General features: G+C 48.0%; 1 protein-coding gene across 1 annotated transcript in view; it reads left to right on the top strand.

Annotated features, from left to right (window-relative positions):
• The window catches only part of WDR86 (WD repeat domain 86), a 292,136-nt gene extending 275,220 nt beyond the window's left edge, over window positions 1-16,916 (top strand). Inside the window, exon 7 of the mRNA XM_078664348.1 lies at window positions 15,234-16,916. Within this exon, the coding sequence (XP_078520474.1) occupies window positions 15,234-15,395 (162 nt within the window). The 3' untranslated portion in view covers window positions 15,396-16,916. The remainder of the gene's footprint in view (window positions 1-15,233) is intronic.
• Window positions 16,917-24,458: the final 7,542 nt, after the last annotated feature.

The following is a 24,458-nucleotide window of genomic DNA, read 5'->3' as shown; positions in this document are numbered from 1 at the left end:
TCCCTCCTGGTACCTCCTGTAAGTCCAACGCAGCAGAATTTCTGTGCGTTGGTTGGAGGCCCAGCACCATTTCTCCACCACTCTGCAAACGCAACTACTAGTTAAAGTAGCATATTTCTGCATCTCTCACTTGGAGGTAGTTTTAATCCCCCTGCCTTATTATGTACTAGGGCCTTACAGAGGAGGCCATGCTAATCACAGGGGTACCCCAACGCTTAGTGTTCCCTAGTGTATGTAGGTGTTTTCACTGTATTATAAGTGTCTTTTAGCATAGCACTGGCTCTAGGCCTGGTTAGTCAGAGTCAGTTACCACCAGTACCCGTCTGAAAAAGTTGTTGGCACAGGATGATTTTGCAAAAAGGCCTCTTTCTGCTCCTCTGTTGGTTCTTTCTGCACGTCTTACTTATGCCTGCACTTTTCTTCGTCTTTGTGGACTTCTGTTGCTTCTTTCTGTGCGTTTTTTCTTCTTTCTTCACATGTCCTATCTCTGTAGTCATATTTAGAAACTAGCATTTAAAAAACCTTTGAAATTCACTTAAAAAAAACATAGGTTTCAGGCACGTTATAGTTAGAAATTAGCATTTAAAAAACCTTTGAAATTCACTGAAAAAAACCATAGGTTTCAGGCACGTTATAATTAGAAACTAGCATTTAAAAAAAACTTAAAAATTCACTGAAAAAAACATAGGTTTTAAGGAAAGTTATAGTTAGTTGGACTTTTCACTCTTACAAAACCAGAGAAATTCCCCGTTATAGTTAGTTCAGCTAACTATAACTCGCGCCCCCGCAATGCACTGCTGATGATGTCACATATTACATCACTCATGACATGGTCAGTGACATCACTGATGACATCACTGATGGCATAATCTATGTGATTATTTAATGCATCTTCTCACATCCTAATATAACCTTTGATACACCCACTTTAAATTACAGGCTGCCATTCTCAAAACCATAGACACTCCAACACCAATAACTATATACCCACTCACTGATTCTTAGGTTTACACACACATCCACTCACTCATCCGTACAGTCACTCATACTTATGGTCACTCAGTACAGGACTATCATATGCACTCATGCACCTATATAAACACTCACACACCACCACTCATCCATAGAGGTACTCACACACCTAGTCAGTCATGCAAATAATTATTCACAGTGCCATTTTCTCACCTATACAGTTATAAACACACCAGCTCACTTACTCATACAAATACTAGCACATTCTTATGCTCTTATACAATTACTGATACAAGCACACACTCATCCATACAGCCACTCTCAAAATCATACACTCTCACTTATAGCCATTTACATACTCCAACACACATATATACTGCCTTTCACATATGCAGTTACTCACACATGTACCACTGAGCTATACATTCACTCACTAACACACCCATACACACACTCACCCAACCATACAGTCCATCACAGATGCACTCTTGAAACCATGCACCCAGTGAATCACCCACTCACACATCTATGCACAGAGTCACACACACCCCACCCCCACAAACACTCAGGCACCCATACAGATACTCAGCCAGTAATGGCTACATGAGTGTATATATGGTTTATTGATTGGTTGGCCTCCTGCGAGCGTGGCGAGGAGTTGCCCCCATGTGGAGCACTTGTACACGCAGGGACAGGGCCTGCGCGTGCTTACCGCCCTCCGGTTTGGTCTGCTACCACATACCACGGCGAGTGCCCATGGGGGCGCTCTGAATGACGATAAGCCCGCGCCCGACCGTGCCTCAGCCGTTCTCCCCCCGCTGGTGCTTTCCTCATTGGCGCCACCCATCCCAACAGAACCAAATATCGGACTCTTTTCACCTCACCAACTGAAGCCACCACAGCAACACCTGTCCTGTCATCCCAGAAGGAACCAATTGACCATGCCGACCCTGGCAGCAGCAAAAATGCCAGTGAGCTGATCACTGATACCCTGCATTTCGGAATTTGCTACCAGCACTCAGGCCAGATATGGCGAGACAGATAGCCTGCTACAGGGCCGTCATGCACAGTAAACACGGCATAGTAGCAGCCACAGCCTGTTAAGGCACCGAGTTCAGCCAGCTTACACTGTCTAATACTCTTACTCCAAGGCCCTTTGTCCTGCTTCAGCAGCGCAACTGCGGCATGGGCCGCAAAGACACAAAACAACGTCTACTCCCATTCGAAAAGGTTATGGAGACCGCTCAAGAAGACCCCGGTAACATGGCGGAGGGAGGGCAAAAGGCGGTCACACCTGAAGACACTGCCAACCAGATGGGCTCTCTCCAAGGCGCTAGATGTACAATTTGACTCTTTAGACAAACACATAGCGGACATGGGAGTCAAGATCCAGGCACACGACAGGCGCCTCGACATAGTGGAATCCCGCACCTCAGACCTTGAAGATGGTACAGCGCAAATGCTTAAGAGACTTGACCGTGTCAAACATATCCTCAGAGATGTCGCAATAAAGAACGAGGACTTGGAGGCGTGCAGTTGTCGAAACAACGTTCGCATTTTAGGTGTTCCAGAGACCGCAGCCACTGGCCGTATGGACACCTTTGTAGAGTCAATATTATTTGATCTATTTGGTAGGGACTCCTTCACATTGGGCTTTGTGGTAGAACACACTCACTGGTCATTGGGGCCCAGGCCCAGGCCCAATCCAGGATGCCCCCCTTGGCCAATCATAGGCCGTATCATGAACTTTAAGGCCACCCTGAGGAATCTCGGACTGAAGTATGGCATGCTATACCCCACCCGGTTAAGAGTTGGGCCAATGGGTAGGCCCATGTCTTCGATAGTCCCACAGCGGTACAGAAGTTCTGTCGCAAGTACAAGGCCAACAACATCCGCCCTAGCGACGAATATAGACTCTCCCCACCGCAGTTCAGCTCGGACGCGAGCATGGAACTTTTCTCCGGATCAGGGCATGGTTGAACTCTCATTCAGATCTAGCTTTAAGTGGCTCATTAAAGATTATGGAATATAAATAATCTATTCCACGCTGCATTTTAATTGCCTACTGGTGGCATGGGCGGTGCCACCACCCCTTTGGTGATCACCGTGTAAATGTTTTGCGAAATTTTAATGTACCGTGTGAGTTTTTTTTTCATGGTTTTGGAGCACCAATTGGTGCATTGTTTTTCTTCGATACAATGGGTATTGCCTCTCAGGAAGGGTAGGGAGGCTGGGTGGGGGGCGGCAGGGGGTTTGGTTATTGTTTGGATTGTCGTGACAGTTACATAGCTTAATGTAGTCAGGAGATGTAGTTATGCTCGTTTGCTTCAATTTTGGCCTTTCCCTTTAATACTAACATGGCCCAGGTAGGGCACAACTCCGGTCCCTCGGATTTCTCTTTGGCGACATGGAATATTCGAGGCCTAAATAACATTCAAAAGAAAAGACAGATGATACATTATTTACTCCGACACAGAGTGGACATAGCCTTCCTGCAAGAGACCCACCTACCCAAAAGTGATCAAGCACGCTTTGCTGCAAGCTGGGGAACACATAGATATTTTGCTAACTTTAGCAACTACGCTAGAGGCACGGCCATCCACATACATAGAAGAATCTCTTTTTGCATTCATTCTGAGACCCGCAACAGCAAGGGCAGATACAAAATTGTGCTGGGTACGTTAATGGAGCGATACCAAAGGGGATGATGGACTTAATCCATCATCATTCTTTAGCTCAATCCACCACCCCAGTTCAGACATGGCCACGTCTGGGCATACCCTTCCAACTTAGGGCGAACAAAGCGATACAAAAGGGGATGATGGATGAGGGCACAGAGTGGTATTGGTTTGCATATATGGTCCTAATACCGACTGCCCTGACATATGCAAATCAGTCTGTTCCTGGGCCTCATGGGAACAGTTAAGCCCGAACTGCCAAGCCATGTCTTCCCTGGACCGGAAACAAGCATCCTGGGACTGGTTTCTGGCTAATCAGACGTCATCAGCCAGGCTAGCTTGAATCCAGTGGCAAAGTGAGCAAGGGACCCACGTCTGGGCATACATTGTCAACTTAGGGCGAACAAAGCGATACCAAAGGGGATGATGGACTGAGCGCTTGAGCAAATCAAACACTCTCCCCCAGTCAACTGATCTGGGTTTAATCCATCATCATTCTTTAGCTCACTCCACCACCCTAGTTCAGACATGGCCACGTCTGGGCATACCCTTCCAACTTAGGGCGAACACAGCGATACAAAAGGGGGTGATGGACAGGGGCACAGAGTGGCATTGTTCTGTATATATGGTCCTAATACCGACTGCCCTGACTTTTATTATTCCTTGCTTTCCCTGCTAATGCAACTTGGCTCGGTATCCCTTCTACTGGGGGGACTTCAATATCGCTCCGGATGAAACCTTAGACAGCACTTCGAGCACGCCGGACCCCAAGTCACGCACGCGCAGGGCTCAGAACTCACTGAAAGAACAGTTCTCCTTAATAGATGTAAGTCGCGCTCGCAATCCACGACACACAGACTACACACACTATACCAGTTGCCATAATACATGGACAAGGATCGATTATTGGTTGGCATCCCCGGATGTGCTCAGTTGGTGCCATACAATCTAGATGTTCCCACGAACATATCCGGATCACTCCTCTGTACTATTAACGTTGAAAGTCCCATGCCCTGAGGGCTTCGAGAGACAGTGGCGGTTTCCAAGTCAGGCGTTGGATGATGAGGATTTTCAACATGAAATACGGGAGGCGATAGAAGACTACTTTGCCATAAACACCGGCTCCGTTGACTCTGCAGCAATGCTGTTGGAGGGCTTTAAGGCCTATATGAGAGGCATATGCATATCCAAGCATGCCGGAGTGCTACGAGATTTATGTAGAACCTTGGCCCGGTTAGAACAAGACCTTAAGACGCTGGACTCCAGGTAGCTCCAGACGACAGACCCCGAAATAGACAAACAACCAATAACACTGCTCGCTGATTACAGAGACACTGCCGAGCAAGAGATCCTGTTTATGGGGAAATACCAGACTGCCATATAATATGGTGAGGGCGAACACCCGGGAAGGGTCTTGGGTCAGATGATCAGACCCCCCTATCATGGTGCATATATATATATATAAGTTGCAAACGGAGTCGGGGCAACAAATCACAGACACACTAGACATACAAGGGTGTTTCGGGCACACTTAAAAAAATTATACACCACTAGAGTGGGACAGGACCAGACAGAGCAGGAAAGATATTTATTGGATGTGGCTCTTGTCTACCTTGAGAGGTATATGCAGGACTTCCTCGCGGAACCCATCTCGGAGACGGACATTGACTAAGCCATCTCTGCCCTTAGATCCTCCTCAGCCCCTGGCCTGGATGGCTTCACTGGTGCCTTTTATAATGCCTTCAAGGATTTGCTGATTCTGCAACTCCTGGAGGTCTATGTCGAAGCCTTGGAGAGACAGATCTTGCCTTCTACTTTGCATGAGGTGGTTTTATTCTCCTCCCCAAGCCTGGGAAGGACTCCCTCCTTTGTGGCTCATATCGTCCGCTTTCACTCTTGAACCTAGATTACGAAATACTGGCCTAGGTTCTCTCCTGTCTACTCTCCCTCCTAATGGAATCCATAATATCACCGGCACAATCAGCTTTCATTCCTCACCACTCTACTGCTTTTAATCTGCGTACCTTATTTAACACCCTTCATAGAATAAGCCCTGAGGTCCCAGCAAGCTGCGATCCTATTAGATACCCAAAAGGCTTTTGATTCCCTTGAGTGGCCATTCATTATATCCATTATGCAACGCATGGGGATGCTGGTCGGTTTCATTGCCTCTACGGCACTGCTATACAACCAACCCACCGCCAGACTCAGACTGAACATTACACTATCGGCTCCCTTCACCCTTTCGTGAGGTACAAGGCAGGGCTGCCCATTGTCACCCCTGTTATTTATTCTGGCTATGGACCTGCTGATGCGGCATTTCTACGAGAACCACCTGCATAGAGGATTGCAATTTAACACAGGTCTGTTGTTAGTGTCGCTATATGCGGACAACACAATACTTTATGTTCGCAACTCACAGGTAAATTTAGAACCTCTCATTAGAGAAATTCTGCGATTTGGTGCATATTCAGGACTGGGCTTAAACTGGCACAAATCTGTGATTTTTCCCCTTACGGCAGGCACAGTCCGCTGGGACCTGGAGTTCCCACTGGAGTGGTGCACAGATTCGGTTAAATATTTGGGAATTCATATACATTTAGACACTGACCAAATCATTCATCGCAACTAGGGGCAAGCGATTTACGCACTAGAGGCACAAATAGACAAGTGGCTCAAGCTTCACTGTCCTTGGCTGATAGGGTGGCCCTTATCAAGATGGTCGCACTCCCTAAGTTTTTGTATTTATTTCATAATATCCCGATTCCCCTGCCAAATAGATTCTTTTTGACACTACGTTTGCATCTAATACGTTTGGTGTGAGGCGACAAACGGGCCAGGGTTCGATGGCGAATCATGACATTACCTTGTGACAGAGGGGGATATGGCGTCCCGGATTTGCGGCTATATTATTTAGTTGCCCAGTGCAGCTTCGCGCAGACATGGTACCACCCCGATGCCAGAATTCCCTATTTACGTCTGGAGTCTGATCTAGTTCTTCCAGACCCGTTGGCACCTGTCTTACCCAAGGGTTTGCCCAGAGACCCCATAGGAATCCAAACAGTATCAACAACCAGTTGGGCCTGGGAGAAATTAAGGCGACTCACTAACACTTCAATCCTTTACTCTTCTGCATTACCGCTCCCAAATTCCAAATGGCTTCCAATCACTGGCGACAAACTTGTACAGTGAACATGCGTTAAATTCAACATTGCCAAAATGGTTGATTTGTTTCCAGACGGCCATATTTTCGATCCTGACAATATGTGCCAATTCCCCGAGGCAACATTCATGGATAAGTTTGTTCTTATGAGAATACGCTCCACACGGTGCGCTATATCCCCGGACTTTCCACTAGAGCCCCCATCCTTCACTCCGCTAACTATGGTAATAGAGAACGAGCTAGGTGTACACCTTATATCGAAACTATAAGGCATGTGCTGCTATCATTCCAGTTAACGGTGACATGGACCGTAGTGCATGGGAGAGAGACTTAGGCAACCCAATTACAGATGAGCAATGGGCTTCCTGCTGCTCAGTGATGAAAAATGTTTCCCTTAATAGCCCATATGCAGACATCGCCCCCCTGGCGTGGACCTGCCCGCATATCCACACATATTGGGTGACAGTGGATAGGACTATTAGCAGTATGTGAATGTACCAATGGTCCCCCTACCAGAAATTGCCCTCCTAGGATACTTTGTTCAGTTTCCCCCTAAGATTCGCAAATTTGTTGCCATTGGTCTGTTGCTAGCTAAGAGAGAAGTCACCATTCATTGGGGTGGAAAAACCTTGCCTTCAGCAAAGGGATGGTTAAACAGTCTAGCTTCCTGTTCCATGTACAGCGAACTGTACACAACCACGACCTTTCCCTCCTCCAGTCCTCCAGACCCCGGGATATATGGGGCCATTTCAGAACTTATTTGAACATGCAGCAACAGGACCCCCCCCCCCGCACACAGCAAGAGCAGGGTATAGTGCCAACAGGCGTTGGGTAAACAATGCCAGCACATATGTTGATTATTCTTATTGAATACACCGGTATGATCATTGCGTTGCAGGTTGTACTTATACAGGAGAATGCCACAAAGTTGGGTACTGTATGTTTGGAAGGGAGTAACAACCTTACGCTAGAGACAAATACTGATAATGGGCAAGAACGTTTTTTGATATGATGTCCTGACCTACTACATCGTTATGCATACCTACCTAGATTGTCTTATGCACATTATTATGTTACGAAATGACTACATTTGCTCAATTGTATTGATTTACGTTCTGTGAAACTGCTAAATATAGTTTAAAAAAAACCTGTAACTTTCCCTAAAACCTATGGTTTTTTTCAGTTAATATATATATACATATATATATACATATGAACAACACCTTCCTCCAGAGAGCAAGCAGAGGCCAGAGGGGGAATCCTTTGGTGAAACTTTTAATGCTCAGGTGCACAAAATAACAGTGGCGGCAAATGCATTTCGGCGATTTTCGTGCCTTCATCAGCGCCCATCACTGTGTGGGGCCAGTCGAAATAGTCCAATAGTCCTGCCCCTCTGTTTTAAATATTGTTGAGGCCAACACACTCCTCCCCTTGATGAATGCAGCTCACCTGTTGGTAGTTTAGGGTAAATGCCGAACTCCAACTCCCAGCATGCAACATGGTATGCACCAGGGTTGGCGATGTGGATGGAGATTTTCAAAATGTTGATTCAAGTGTTGGCTTGGTGCAGGAATGGCGATAGGACCCCCACGCTAGCATCAGAGCCTCCAAAGATCACCTCGGGTCCCTCGTACCGCCGCTGCCATCTTACAAGGTAAGTCAATAAACGGGGGCAGCTGAGTAGCCACACAACGCCCAGTTTGAGGAAAAATACCTCGCTCCGTTTGGAACAGTTCCTTGAGTGATGGCGGACACCGGGCTATTCGATCCCTCGAGAACAGTCAAGCACTGCAAGCAGTGCGGTTGCCAGCTGAGTCCGGGTCACTTGTTGCGGCAGGGCCATCTGTACAGCGCCGCAGGCTGGCGCTGAAAATATGAACAACACCTTCCTCCAGAGAGCAAGCAGAGGCCAGAGGGGGAATCCTTTGGTGAAACTTTTAATGCTCAGGTGCACAAAATAACAGTGGCGGCAAATGCATTTCGGCGATTTTCGTGCCTTCATCAGCGCCCATCACTGTGTGGGGCCAGTCGAAATAGTCCAATAGTCCTGCCCCTCTGTTTTAAATATTGTTGAGGCCAACACACTCCTCCCCTTGATGAATGCAGCTCACCTGTTGGTAGTTTAGGGTAAATGCCGAACTCCAACTCCCAGCATGCAACATGGTATGCACCTGGGTTGGCGATGTGGATGGAGATTTTCAAAATGTTGATTCAAGTGTTGGCTTGGTGCAGGAATGGCGATAGGACCCCCACGCTAGCATCAGAGCCTCCAAAGATCACCTCGGGTCCCTCGTACCGCCGCTGCCATCTTACAAGGTAAGTCAATAAACGGGGGCAGCTGAGTAGCCACACAACGCCCAGTTTGAGGAAAAATACCTCGCTCCGTTTGGAACAGTTCCTTGAGTGATGGCGGACACCGGGCTATTCGATCCCTCGAGAACAGTCAAGCACTGCAAGCAGTGCGGTTGCCAGCTGAGTCCGGGTCACTTGTTGCGGCAGGGCCATCTGTACAGCGCCGCAGGCTGGCGCTGAAAATATGAACAACACCATCCTCCAGAGAGCAAGCAGAGGCCAGAGGGGGAATCCTTTGGTGAAACTTTTAATGCTCAGGTGCACAAAATAACAGTGGCGGCAAATGCATTTCGGCGATTTTCGTGCCTTCATCAGCGCCCATCACTGTGTGGGGCCAGTCGAAATAGTCCAATAGTCCTGCCCCTCTGTTTTAAATATTGTTGAGGCCAACACACTCCTCCCCTTGATGAATGCAGCTCACCTGTTGGTAGTTTAGGGTAAATGCCGAACTCCAACTCCCAGCATGCAACATGGTATGCACCTGGGTTGGCGATGTGGATGGAGATTTTCAAAATGTTGATTCAAGTGTTGGCTTGGTGCAGGAATGGCGATAGGACCCCCACGCTAGCATCAGAGCCTCCAAAGATCACCTCGGGTCCCTCGTACCGCCGCTGCCATCTTACAAGGTAAGTCAATAAACGGGGGCAGCTGAGTAGCCACACAACGCCCAGTTTGAGGAAAAATACCTCGCTCCGTTTGGAACAGTTCCTTGAGTGATGGCGGACACCGGGCTATTCGATCCCTCGAGAACAGTCAAGCACTGCAAGCAGTGCGGTTGCCAGCTGAGTCCGGGTCACTTGTTGCGGCAGGGCCATCTGTACAGCGCCGCAGGCTGGCGCTGAAAATATGAACAACACCTTCCTCCAGAGAGCAAGCAGAGGCCAGAGGGGGAATCCTTTGGTGAAACTTTTAATGCTCAGGTGCACAAAATAACAGTGGCGGCAAATGCATTTCGGCGATTTTCGTGCCTTCATCAGCGCCCATCACTGTGTGGGGCCAGTCGAAATAGTCCAATAGTCCTGCCCCTCTGTTTTAAATATTGTTGAGGCCAACACACTCCTCCCCTTGATGAATGCAGCTCACCTGTTGGTAGTTTAGGGTAAATGCCGAACTCCAACTCCCAGCATGCAACATGGTATGCACCTGGGTTGGCGATGTGGATGGAGATTTTCAAAATGTTGATTCAAGTGTTGGCTTGGTGCAGGAATGGCGATAGGACCCCCACGCTAGCATCAGAGCCTCCAAAGATCACCTCGGGTCCCTCGTACCGCCGCTGCCATCTTACAAGGTAAGTCAATAAACGGGGGCAGCTGAGTAGCCACACAACGCCCAGTTTGAGGAAAAATACCTCGCTCCGTTTGGAACAGTTCCTTGAGTGATGGCGGACACCGGGCTATTCGATCCCTCGAGAACAGTCAAGCACTGCAAGCAGTGCGGTTGCCAGCTGAGTCCGGGTCACTTGTTGCGGCAGGGCCATCTGTACAGCGCCGCAGGCTGGCGCTGAAAATATGAACAACACCTTCCTCCAGAGAGCAAGCAGAGGCCAGAGGGGGAATCCTTTGGTGAAACTTTTAATGCTCAGGTGCACAAAATAACAGTGGCGGCAAATGCATTTCGGCGATTTTCGTGCCTTCATCAGCGCCCATCACTGTGTGGGGCCAGTCGAAATAGTCCAATAGTCCTGCCCCTCTGTTTTAAATATTGTTGAGGCCAACACACTCCTCCCCTTGATGAATGCAGCTCACCTGTTGGTAGTTTAGGGTAAATGCCGAACTCCAACTCCCAGCATGCAACATGGTATGCACCTGGGTTGGCGATGTGGATGGAGATTTTCAAAATGTTGATTCAAGTGTTGGCTTGGTGCAGGAATGGCGATAGGACCCCCACGCTAGCATCAGAGCCTCCAAAGATCACCTCGGGTCCCTCGTACCGCCGCTGCCATCTTACAAGGTAAGTCAATAAACGGGGGCAGCTGAGTAGCCACACAACGCCCAGTTTGAGGAAAAATACCTCGCTCCGTTTGGAACAGTTCCTTGAGTGATGGCGGACACCGGGCTATTCGATCCCTCGAGAACAGTCAAGCACTGCAAGCAGTGCGGTTGCCAGCTGAGTCCGGGTCACTTGTTGCGGCAGGGCCATCTGTACAGCGCCGCAGGCTGGCGCTGAAAATATGAACAACACCTTCCTCCAGAGAGCAAGCAGAGGCCAGAGGGGGAATCCTTTGGTGAAACTTTTAATGCTCAGGTGCACAAAATAACAGTGGCGGCAAATGCATTTCGGCGATTTTCGTGCCTTCATCAGCGCCCATCACTGTGTGGGGCCAGTCGAAATAGTCCAATAGTCCTGCCCCTCTGTTTTAAATATTGTTGAGGCCAACACACTCCTCCCCTTGATGAATGCAGCTCACCTGTTGGTAGTTTAGGGTAAATGCCGAACTCCAACTCCCAGCATGCAACATGGTATGCACCTGGGTTGGCGATGTGGATGGAGATTTTCAAAATGTTGATTCAAGTGTTGGCTTGGTGCAGGAATGGCGATAGGACCCCCACGCTAGCATCAGAGCCTCCAAAGATCACCTCGGGTCCCTCGTACCGCCGCTGCCATCTTACAAGGTAAGTCAATAAACGGGGGCAGCTGAGTAGCCACACAACGCCCAGTTTGAGGAAAAATACCTCGCTCCGTTTGGAACAGTTCCTTGAGTGATGGCGGACACCGGGCTATTCGATCCCTCGAGAACAGTCAAGCACTGCAAGCAGTGCGGTTGCCAGCTGAGTCCGGGTCACTTGTTGCGGCAGGGCCATCTGTACAGCGCCGCAGGCTGGCGCTGAAAATATGAACAACACCTTCCTCCAGAGAGCAAGCAGAGGCCAGAGGGGGAATCCTTTGGTGAAACTTTTAATGCTCAGGTGCACAAAATAACAGTGGCGGCAAATGCATTTCGGCGATTTTCGTGCCTTCATCAGCGCCCATCACTGTGTGGGGCCAGTCGAAATAGTCCAATAGTCCTGCCCCTCTGTTTTAAATATTGTTGAGGCCAACACACTCCTCCCCTTGATGAATGCAGCTCACCTGTTGGTAGTTTAGGGTAAATGCCGAACTCCAACTCCCAGCATGCAACATGGTATGCCCCTGGGTTGGCGATGTGGATGGAGATTTTCAAAATGTTGATTCAAGTGTTGGCTTGGTGCAGGAATGGCGATAGGACCCCCACGCTAGCATCAGAGCCTCCAAAGATCACCTCGGGTCCCTCGTACCGCCGCTGCCATCTTACAAGGTAAGTCAATAAACGGGGGCAGCTGAGTAGCCACACAACGCCCAGTTTGAGGAAAAATACCTCGCTCCGTTTGGAACAGTTCCTTGAGTGATGGCGGACACCGGGCTATTCGATCCCTCGAGAACAGTCAAGCACTGCAAGCAGTGCGGTTGCCAGCTGAGTCCGGGTCACTTGTTGCGGCAGGGCCATCTGTACAGCGCCGCAGGCTGGCGCTGAAAATATGAACAACACCTTCCTCCAGAGAGCAAGCAGAGGCCAGAGGGGGAATCCTTTGGTGAAACTTTTAATGCTCAGGTGCACAAAATAACAGTGGCGGCAAATGCATTTCGGCGATTTTCGTGCCTTCATCAGCGCCCATCACTGTGTGGGGCCAGTCGAAATAGTCCAATAGTCCTGCCCCTCTGTTTTAAATATTGTTGAGGCCAACACACTCCTCCCCTTGATGAATGCAGCTCACCTGTTGGTAGTTTAGGGTAAATGCCGAACTCCAACTCCCAGCATGCAACATGGTATGCACCTGGGTTGGCGATGTGGATGGAGATTTTCAAAATGTTGATTCAAGTGTTGGCTTGGTGCAGGAATGGCGATAGGACCCCCACGCTAGCATCAGAGCCTCCAAAGATCACCTCGGGTCCCTCGTACCGCCGCTGCCATCTTACAAGGTAAGTCAATAAACGGGGGCAGCTGAGTAGCCACACAACGCCCAGTTTGAGGAAAAATACCTCGCTCCGTTTGGAACAGTTCCTTGAGTGATGGCGGACACCGGGCTATTCGATCCCTCGAGAACAGTCAAGCACTGCAAGCAGTGCGGTTGCCAGCTGAGTCCGGGTCACTTGTTGCGGCAGGGCCATCTGTACAGCGCCGCAGGCTGGCGCTGAAAATATGAACAACACCTTCCTCCAGAGAGCAAGCAGAGGCCAGAGGGGGAATCCTTTGGTGAAACTTTTAATGCTCAGGTGCACAAAATAACAGTGGCGGCAAATGCATTTCGGCGATTTTCGTGCCTTCATCAGCGCCCATCACTGTGTGGGGCCAGTCGAAATAGTCCAATAGTCCTGCCCCTCTGTTTTAAATATTGTTGAGGCCAACACACTCCTCCCCTTGATGAATGCAGCTCACCTGTTGGTAGTTTAGGGTAAATGCCGAACTCCAACTCCCAGCATGCAACATGGTATGCACCTGGGTTGGCGATGTGGATGGAGATTTTCAAAATGTTGATTCAAGTGTTGGCTTGGTGCAGGAATGGCGATAGGACCCCCACGCTAGCATCAGAGCCTCCAAAGATCACCTCGGGTCCCTCGTACCGCCGCTGCCATCTTACAAGGTAAGTCAATAAACGGGGGCAGCTGAGTAGCCACACAACGCCCAGTTTGAGGAAAAATACCTCGCTCCGTTTGGAACAGTTCCTTGAGTGATGGCGGACACCGGGCTATTCGATCCCTCGAGAACAGTCAAGCACTGCAAGCAGTGCGGTTGCCAGCTGAGTCCGGGTCACTTGTTGCGGCAGGGCCATCTGTACAGCGCTGTACATATATATATATTTCCAAGGGTGTATCCGAGAGGCTAAGGACGAACTCAACTGAATTCTTTGATGGAAGGAAAACCGGCAATGTGTTCCTGATTTGCTTTCTGCCTGACTGGTTTTGGAGTCTCCATGCTCCTTCATCAAAGGCTTCACAGGATTTATAGGAACATATTGCTAAATCGATTGACAATGCCAATAAGTACAGAAGCTGAGACCCATTGGCTTTGTCAACACGTGTACTTCTGTGCCACCTGATTACCACTACATTTATTCAGTTTTTTCTAAGCCTTGGGTCAGCTTGCTTCCCCCTCGTAGAGAACAGGAATGCGCTATAACAATTAAGAGCCTCATTAGCGAGGCCCCTTGCAGCACTTTTGCCCCGCCGGAGCATCACTTTTTTGACATCCTAGAGGCGTAATGTCCCACAGTATATTTACAAGGCCACACAAAGGCACTTTACATGGCTCTTCATGGATTTGTGAATATGTGTCACTTTCACGCAGAACACTGTGTGAAAGGGGCTTTCCATGGGTATTGCTGTGGGTATTCCCACGTAACACCCATGGAATCTGAAGCATTCCCCGTTTTACAAGGAATTCTAACCGTGGGACTGCGTCAGATTCTAACTCCACCCCAGGGGTGGCATTATGGCGGTACACCGAGGAGAAATGTTGGCTTAAAAAAATCAGGAGTACCACACCTGAATCGGGTTTGTTGCCATCTAAGACACTTTAATAATATTACAATGTCATGTGTCTGCTCCTGGAAGTTAAAGCTCAGACAGCTGGATAAATACACAAATGATCACAGCTGTGAGAAGGGCAAGCTCTTTTTTATTTTTCTGCCCTATCAAAACATGTACTCCCGGCACCCAACATGTGGTTGGAGCAAGAACCCCTCTCCTGGTGATTTTCTCATAATTGTCTTGCGACAGCTGCACTGTCATGCCAGACTATTAAATTGTGTTGCTTACAGTGTAGGAAATGGTGGATTTGGGGTCAGCATCTTTCAGGGGCATTGAAAACTCTAGCTATTGTTGATTTTCCAAAAAGGTTTTTCAGGTTAAAAAAAGACTCTTTTTCCAAGGCCATCTACTAGATTGTGGTAGACTAGCCTGATGCTGCAAAACCATTGTTACAGGTAAGTAGATTTTTCCTTTCTGGGCTTCCTGAATTACAGACTGTCGTACGCTTTTGGAAGGAAACAAATGTGTCTTGTCAACATGATAAAAGAGAAAGTTTTTAATGAAGCACACACCTGTTCTTACAGATCCACAACAATTCACTGTACACCGCTTCCCACGATGGCACCCTCAGGATCTGGGATATACATGACCTCTGCAAGCAAAACAAGCGGCACAAAAAGAAAGAGAAACCGACGCAGAGCAAGACATCCCAGAAGGGAAGCCTGCCACACCTCTTCCATAATTAAGTGGGCTGCTCGGTGGAGGTGGACAGGGAGTGTGAAACTATAGAGATCACATAAATGAAAGGACCGACTTCCGGATTTCAAACTACTTGACTCGCCAAACAAGCGACGGCACCAGCGTCTGCCAATGGGATCAAACCTTGACATGGTTTGTCATCGTAGATATAGGACGGATATTGATTGTATCATTGTGGATTACAGGCCACAAAGATTAATGTGACAACTTCCTATGACAATAGTGGCTGATTTATAGCTCATTATATAATGTGACAGTGTAATCTTTTCTGGCACTCACACTTAATACAAGACAAAGTAAAGAAATGCCTGTCTGGTGTGGTGCAGCATGAAAATGTTACATTCTTGATGTAGAAAATGTGAAAATGAACATTCCACTACAATTCCTTTCACTTTTGCATAAAACCAGATGGGGCTCCTTTTCAGGATGATTATAGTCTCAGTATAACAGGTGAAAACCCTTCAAGATGGATGGAATTTAGGGAATGCATGGATATCTTACATTTTGTTAATGGGGTATTCCCCAGTTTGCATGGTTGCTCTGCAATACAGCAGACCCAAGTAAGTGAGAAGGCCAGGATGGCAACATTTGCAGGCCCCAAAAAATATTTTTATGGTTCCAAAAGTGTGCACACTTGTTTTATGCCACTTTTGCTTGTACTTGGTAGGTAATTAAGCAAACAGGTCTTGCCAATGTGGCATTGGTATATAAAAAATATAACCCCCAACTGACTATTGTTATTGTCATAAAGAGGTCTATTTCATATAAGCAGCACGCCACAAACACAGAAGACAGAACGGACTTATAGTATGCTTACAATCTACTTGATGGGTATACATTACTCCATAAAATACCTAAATTGTAATTTTGAATTTTGACTAAGCATTTTTAAGTTTGGAAAAAAGGTAGAAATGTTTAGAAAGGTCTGAGCCCAATTTCTAAAAAAACGTGAAAATCCGCCCCTCCAGGTTGATGACCTAGCAGTGGTGCAGATTCAACCATTTAATTATGTTTGGAAACTAGCAGCATTCCCATCTTTTCAGACATAATCCAGAAATGATTTGTGGATTCCTTCTTTTTTTCTTTTGTTATCCTAGGGAAAATATTTTTCCCTCTGAGAAAACCCTTCCCTTATACCCCCACCAATGTTGGGTGAGCTTGCTATCCACACTGCAAAAGGCCTACCTGTCTATTGGTTGGTTCCAAAAAAGCCATGATTAACTCATGCAATCACCTATCAACATAGGACTTCGTTGCAGTACGATGTAAGATGAAACAGGATAGATAATCACTCAACCATGCACTTTTGTGTTCTAGTTGTGAAAAACTTCCAATGTTGAGAATTTGTGACCACTACTAAACCTTTCAATTGTACTTGTATTTACATGTATTTATTGTGTACTTCATCAACCTTGGTAACTTAGTCTAACAGTCGCAACTTACATACATTGAAATCTGTAAATGAAACATCAGATCAATAAAGTAACTCGGTTACTGATGAAATATGATACTTGGTGCAGAATGTTTCTTTCAAATTTTATATTCTTTTAATAAAAATATAGCCAAAATGACACGTGATTTGCCATCTTTTAGGGAGTGATTGACAACCAATTTCATGGTTCATGAAAAATCATCCTAAAGGTCCTCGCTGTTATGGTCTCTCTTAAAAGGAGGAGGATTGGCTGATTATTACAATCCTTTTAACCACAAAGTTACCCAAAGGTGTTTTGGCACGAGATAGTACTGCTGAAACAGAAGCTACTGAACATGGAACTAGGCAGGTTTTATGTTGTTTCTGGAAAGAGAGATGATCATAACTGAAGAGCATGGAGGGAAGCAAAAAGTTCCACAGTGGCAGCTTTTTTTGTGAGATGGGTCTCCTGCCAAGCGGACATGTAAAAGCTTGGGATGGTCAAGGTGGCCTTAGAGGGAGCTTTTCTGGTACAATTAAGGTCTTAAGGCACAAAGATACTATGCAGATACATTGGGCCAGATGTATTAAGAGCATGATGTACCAAGCTGAGAAATTTGAAAACGATTCTCTTTTCAAAAGGCAGACATTTAATGTTGGACAGGTAAGTGGCAACTTGGGTCTAACTGTTGAGTCTAAACAAAATGACTGCCATTATATTCTGCAGCCTGGAAAGAAGACATTTAGAGTGGTCCACAGCCTAGCAATGATGATATTTCTGCCGCAATGCACCAGTCCCCCAAGTTGAAGAATATGACTGTTTTAATAAGGTTTCAAGAAGAAGAAAGCATCTCAAACCCATCTTGTTTATTTAGGAATAAATGGCGATGTCTTCAGAAACACACTTGCATTAGAAACATTGGCGGCAGAAGTTGTTGTGCAAGGACTGTAGGCCAGCAGACTGAGGTCCAGATTGTAGGAGGGCCACACAAAACTAGATCTTCAGCCTTGATCAAATTTACCTTCAATGTGTTTCTGTCATTGAGGCTTTCACAGATAAAATTCTTCCCTGGAAGATAGTTGGTTTTGAGTTTAAGGCCAAAGATTTGATAACCATCTTGTGGAGCCTATGAATTAGGTGACCGGGCCTCCATTTAATGTCATCAGAATTTCTTCTGTGGCAGTCATGAAAACAAGGCTGGTGCCACGGGACAGGCGAATGCCAGATTGAGGTGGGTAAAAGATCAAAAAAGATTTAGGAAAATTAGATAGCTGGTGGTTATCAAATGTTTCAACAATGTTAGCCTTTAGAGGGTCCAAGGAGCTGGACAGAACATATTTAATGTCCTTGGTGGTCTTCTCCCAGTTCCTTCAAAATGGGTAACACACATTAAGGCTCTTTGGAACCTGTGCAGTTGTTAAAAAAAAAAACTGAGACTGTGATAGGTCAAAGTGACAATACTTCCTATAACTAAGGGCAAGCCCTAGGCCAGTACCTCAGGTGAGGATTACTGAAAACTCTGGAGGATAGCTTCAAACGTAGGTGTAAAAAGTTCCGGGGACTAAAAGGCGCGAGTGAAATACAACATTTTTCAATGCTCTCTGCTTTTGAGCGGAAGAAGGAGGATAACTGCAAAATTTAATTAAAGGGGATGACAGCATTGCCATAAAGGTTTTGGGGCAGCTATAAGTTCCTGAGCAATCTCAAAGACCGCTTTAGTCACGCATGCATGTGCACTCACACTAATATGACCTATGAGCAATACAAATTGCCGTACTCTAGGCCCAAGGTTTAATCATTGTGCCATTTTATTTTCTGGGTCACAGTGTTTACACCAAAGGCAATCCGCCTGATTGCAAGCTGTCTTCATGATAGATGGATTTAGAAATACCAGGGGTCTGAGTTACATGCTCTTAAAGGTTGTATGTCTCTTAAGTATAAGGTCATCCATAGTTTCAGAGAGCCATTCATAAGTCTTCATAAGACCAGTCGATGAATCGTCCACTAGTGAGATCCTGGTATCAACCGATTGGTAGTAAATACTGAAGTAGGTAGCATTGACCATGGACTGAAAAGTTCCTGTGAAAGATTTAGGAAAGTTAGAGGGGGATGCTATAGTAATAGAGATGTGCATGACGTAATGATTGCTCCCAGAGAGAAGAAAAGTATCATATGTGGTGATGAGGTTAGGTAAGGATGAGAAAATTAGATCCAGGATATGCTCTGTATTTTGTGTAGAGCCAATAGCACACAACTGAAAGTTAAGATTGGAGTAGGGGTGCACATGGGACATGGACTATTCTCTGACTCCTGAGATCACCCGTTTATGAATCCAGAGGATGTCCCCAAAAGCACATCAAAGTAAGGGATTGGATGCAATACTGGGGAACCAGGTTAGGAATGGAACAGAGCTTGGAGTACCTTTTGTGAACCTGAGTGTTTTCCTGCATAAAACAGATACATGAATGACATGTGAGTAGATAGTACCACAAGAGACGTGATTTTGCACTGGAAACTGGCATTTTATCCTCATAATATGATCATGTGCTAATGCTGTAACACAAAACTAACTATATGTATTAAATACTAATAAAATTGTTAAAAAAATAAGACTAGAGTAGGAGTTTCTAGGGGAACATATCTCGCTTCCCATATACTGATGTCTTCCAAAATAAAGATTTTGGAGGGAGACACAAAAGGAGGATAACAGGCTTTCCTTCAGTCCGCCAACAACACAATCATCAAATAGCGTAATGGAGTTAAAAGTTTTCTGGATTTTCTATAAAATGGTCCAGATAATAGGTGTTTTAGACTCCCTGGTACTAAGGAATTTGTCCATCCGCCAACTCAAGGGAGAAAGCCAGTTGGACTGCAATCACCCTGCAACCCACTGAGCAATACTTGAGTGAGATGTGTTTCAAGTAACAATTCTTTCTACGAAATATCACAGGGATGAGTAGTTGAACCCAAGCCATCTTTCATAATAGACAAATACACTAAGAACACAAAGAAACATAGGATATATTTAAAAGATATATTTTACAATTAAAATCCTAGTGCACGGGAGGAGCTTTGCGCGCATCCGAGATGGCCACGTGAGCACAGGGCTCCTGGGACCCTCGCCGCCCTCCGCATATATCCTGTAAGATATCCTGATTATGAAGACGGGTTATTGGAGATGAAACTCAGCTGATATCTTAGTTGCTTTCGGGAACCGTCACAACGACGATTTGAACTATTGAGGCCCACCCTACGGCGACACCTAGGGCTCGAGTCACTGAGACGCCCGGGGAGTAGTTGAACAACAACGGCTCGAGGGGTTCTGCTCACTGCCCTGGAGTTAACTTTCGGTTTCGGTTTGTGTGTCTTGGCCTCATTTGATCACCAGTCTGACCCGACTGCCCGAGCTCTAGCCGAACTCAGCAGGTCCATCGTGTGCCACTGATTGCAAGTGTCTCTGTGCTGAGCTACGCTGCCACTACTGCCACTGGCACCCGTTTCTAGCACACTTTGCAGGTGACCTCGCACGGCCATTTTCACCAGGTCTCAAGGGCCCCTTGGGGGCACAATGTCCAACATGGCGGGCAGACCCGACAACGAGAAGCAGAAAACCAAGACGCCTCTTCGGGGGGAACGGTCCAAACGAATGTCATGGACCGATATACCCATCCCAAGGGGTCCCCCGGAGGTACGAGTAGGACCCCGGAAGAGACTAAGGAAGATTCAGCTGCGCCGATCGACTTGACTCTACAGGATGTCATGGGCGCCATTGCCAATATGAAGACCTCCATTGGCCAGCAATATGAGGCTCTCGCCCTTAAACTCAACACTGTAGCCATTGACGTCACTTTGATTAGAGCAGATTTATCGAAGACAAATGAGAAGGTCAAATCGTTAGATCTGAAGACCTCCAGCCTCACTACCGATGTGTCAGACTTGCAGACGGAGGTTGGCAACTTGCGATCCTCCCATGATCTCATGGCTCGTCGACTGGAGGAGTTTGAAAATAGGGCCCGACGCAATAACGTACGTATTATCGGGGTCCCTGAAAACTCCGAAACTCCAACTGCAGATCTCCTTGTAGAAGACCTCATCCTCTATCACCTCGCCCCTACGGGACTGAGTAAATTCCTTGCTGTGGAGCGTGCGCAACGGGTGCCGGGTGGGAAGCCGAAGCCGGGTGCCCCTCCGAGGCCGATCATCGCCAGAATTTTTAACTTCCGAGATAGAGACGCTATCCTGCAGGCATCGAGGGTGGGCGGCCCCGTGAAGTTCGAAAGCACAACGGTGAGCTTTTACCCGGACTTCACCAGTTCATTCAAAGGCAAAGGATGGGGTTCCAAGGGGTGAAGCGAAGGTTGAGAGACTATTTCCAACTAGGCTTCGTGTCGAATATGATGACCGGACGTTTTTCTTTGATCGTCCCGAAAAAGTGAGTGACTGGCTAGATACATTACCAAAGCGGAGCGACCAAATGGAGCGCTCGGGTGGAGCTGAGGGTGGTGTGTCGGAACAAGAATGACAATGTGTTTCCCGACTTCCGGACAATTAACAATCTGTGCAGCTGGGTTCGATGACTTTCGTATTCATCTGATTTATTGTTGCATACCCGTGGGTGGCGGGGGGAATAGGACTCTTCCTCCTCCGGGTTTCTTTTTGTAGACTAGTTTAATTCCAGGGCGACAGGCACACTGCAAATTGGGGTGGCTTTTGAGTCTAACGCAGGGGTGCAGGGTGGGGGGTATTGTAATGGGTTCAAGTTGGGGGGTGGAGGGGGGTGTTTGGGTGTGTTTTATCTTTTCTCAAGGCAAAGTATTGTTTACTTCTTGGATCTGGTCACTGTGTTCATGTTGGGGTGGATTCCGCATTCATTTCCGGGATGGGGGTTAGTGGGTTGAAACTATTGTGTTGGAATGTCAATGGGTTGGGGGATAGGATAAAGTGGGGAGTAGTCCTACAGTTGTTACGATGCCTTTCCCCTGATGTCGTGTTGTTGCAGGAGACGCACTTGATTGGAAATACTTGTCACGCCATGAATCAGCGAGGACACCGTCTCGCTGTCCACTCTGGGTTTACCTCTGGCTCCTGGGGCGTGGGTATCCTGGTCAAGACCTCTCTCCCCCTTGAAATAGACGAGGTGATTCTTGATGATAGGGGGCGCTATGCCGCGCTCACAGGGAGATGGGAGGGGAGGACAGTGTCGCTGATTTCTGTATATGTCCCACTCGATCTACAGACCTCGACCTTTGCAGATCTCGGGCGTGTGGTGTTGGGGCTTCCAGATGGCATCCTGATAATAGGTGGAGATTTTAACTCGGTTGTCTCCAGTACCCTAGATCGCTACCCTCACAGGGATCTCACTAGATCGCAATCCTGTTTGAGTGGGTTCTTGGATACACTGGGGCTGGTAGATTGCTGATGCACCCGGACCAGATACAATACTCTTTCCACTCCGGGGCCCACGACAGTCTTTCTAGACTTGACTATGTTTTGATGCCGTCGGCGCAGGCCTCTTCTATCCAGGAGATTAGACACCTGGCCCGGGGCATATCTGATCACTCCCCATTGTGGCTCCAGATGAACACCAGTGTGGGTACCGAGGGTCGGGTTGCTCCGATCAATCCCTGGTATCTTCGCAATCCCAAGACCCGCGCAGAGTTGATCATGTCCATGGATCTGTATTTTGCTGAGAATGAGGGGTCCGTGTCCTCTTCTGTATCACTGTGGGAGGCTTTTAAGACGGTCATCCGTGGCCAGGCACTCTCTTTAATCGCTGGCGCCAAGAAAAGTACAAATGAGGAGGTGGTCCGTTTGGAGACTGAAATAGCTGAACTTGAAAGTGAATTGGAATTGGGAGTGACTCGTGGTAAGCTTCATTCCATTAGCCTTAAACAACTGGATTACAAAGCCCTAGTTACGGATAACCATGGGCGAAATCGCGGTCCGCGAAATCGAGCGAAAGCTAATTCGCGATCCGCATAATTCGCGAATTAGTGGGAAATTGCGAATTTTTGTTTTTTTGCGTGTTCGCTGGCATTTTTGCGTGTTCGCGGGGTTTTGCGTGTTCGCGGGCCGCTTGCATGGCAAAGTTACCCATGCGGTTGTGTATGTGGGCACAGCACCCTCTGGTTTACACTGCCACCCTCTGGTTCACCACTGACACCCTCTGGTTCACCACTGCCACCCTCTGGTTCATCACTGAAACCCTCTGGTTCAGCACTCACTACTGCCACCCTCTGGTTCATCACAGCACCCTCTGCTTCATCCCTGCCACCCTCTGGTTCATCACTGCCACCCTCTGGTTCAGCACTGCCACCCTCTGGTTCATCACAGCACCCTGTGGTTCACCAGTGCCACCCTCTGGTTCATCCCTGCCACCCTCTGGTTCCTCCCTGCCACCCTCTGGTTCATCACTACCACCCTCTGGTTCAGCACTGCCACCCTCTGGTTCATCAAAGCACCCTCTGGTTCACCCCTGCTGCCACCCTCTGGTTCAGCACTCACCACTGCCACCCTCTGGTTCATCACAGCACCCTCTGGTTTACCCCTGCTGCCACCCTCTGGTTCAGCACTCACCACTGCCACCCTCTGGTTCATCACAGCACCCTCTGGTTCACCAGTTCCACCCTCTGGTTCATCCCTGCCACCCTCTGGTTCATCCCTGCCACCCTCTGGTTCATCACTACCACCCTCTGGTTCAGCACTGCCACCCTCTGGTTCATCAAAGCACCCTCTGGTTCATCACAGCACCTCTGGTTCACCCCTGCCACCCTCTGGTACAGCATCTTCACCCTCTGCTTCATCCCTGCCACCCTCTGGTTCATCCCTGCCACCCTCTGGTTCATCCCTGCCACCCTCTGGTTCATCACTGCCACCCTCTGGTTCAGCACTGCCACCCTCGGGTTCATCACAGCACCCTCTGGTTCATCACAGCACCTCTGGTTCACCCCTGCCACCCTCTGGTACATCACTGTCACCCTCTGCTTCATCCCTGCCACCCTCTGGTTCTTCACTGCCACCCTCTGGTTCATCACAGCACCCTCTGGTTCATCCCTGCCACGCTCTGGTTCATCACTACCACCCTCTGGTTCAGCACTGCCACCCTCTGGTTCATCACAGCACCCTCTGGTTCATCCCTGCCACTCTCTGGTTCATCACTACCACCCTCTGGTTCAGCACTGCCACCCTCTGGTTCATCAAAGCACCCTCTGGTTCATCACAGCACCTCTGATTCACCCCTGCCACCCTCTGGTACAGCACTGTCACCATCTGGTTCATCCCTGCCACCCTCTGATTCAGCACTGCCACCCTCTGGTTCAGCACTTCCACCCTCTGGTTCATCACAGCACCCTCTGGTTCAACAGTGCCACCCTCTGGTTCATCCCTGCCACCCTCTGGTTCAGCACTGCCACCCTCTGGTTCAGCACTGCCACCCTCTGGTTCATCAAAGCACCCTCTGGTTCACCAGTGCCACCCTCTGGTTCATCCCTGCCACCCTCTGCTTCATCCCTGCCACCCTCTGGTTCATCACTGCCACCCTCTGGTTCATCACAGCACCCTCTGGTTCATCACAGCACCTCTGGTTCACCCCTACCACCCTCTGGTACATCACTGTCACCCTCTGCTTCATCCCTGCCA

Source organism: Lissotriton helveticus, chromosome 10, assembly GCF_964261635.1.
Source record: "Lissotriton helveticus chromosome 10, aLisHel1.1, whole genome shotgun sequence".
Taxonomy (NCBI): domain Eukaryota; kingdom Metazoa; phylum Chordata; class Amphibia; order Caudata; family Salamandridae; genus Lissotriton; species Lissotriton helveticus.
The sequence above is the reverse complement of the archived record's forward strand: the minus strand, read 5'-3'. Positions and strand labels throughout refer to the sequence as shown.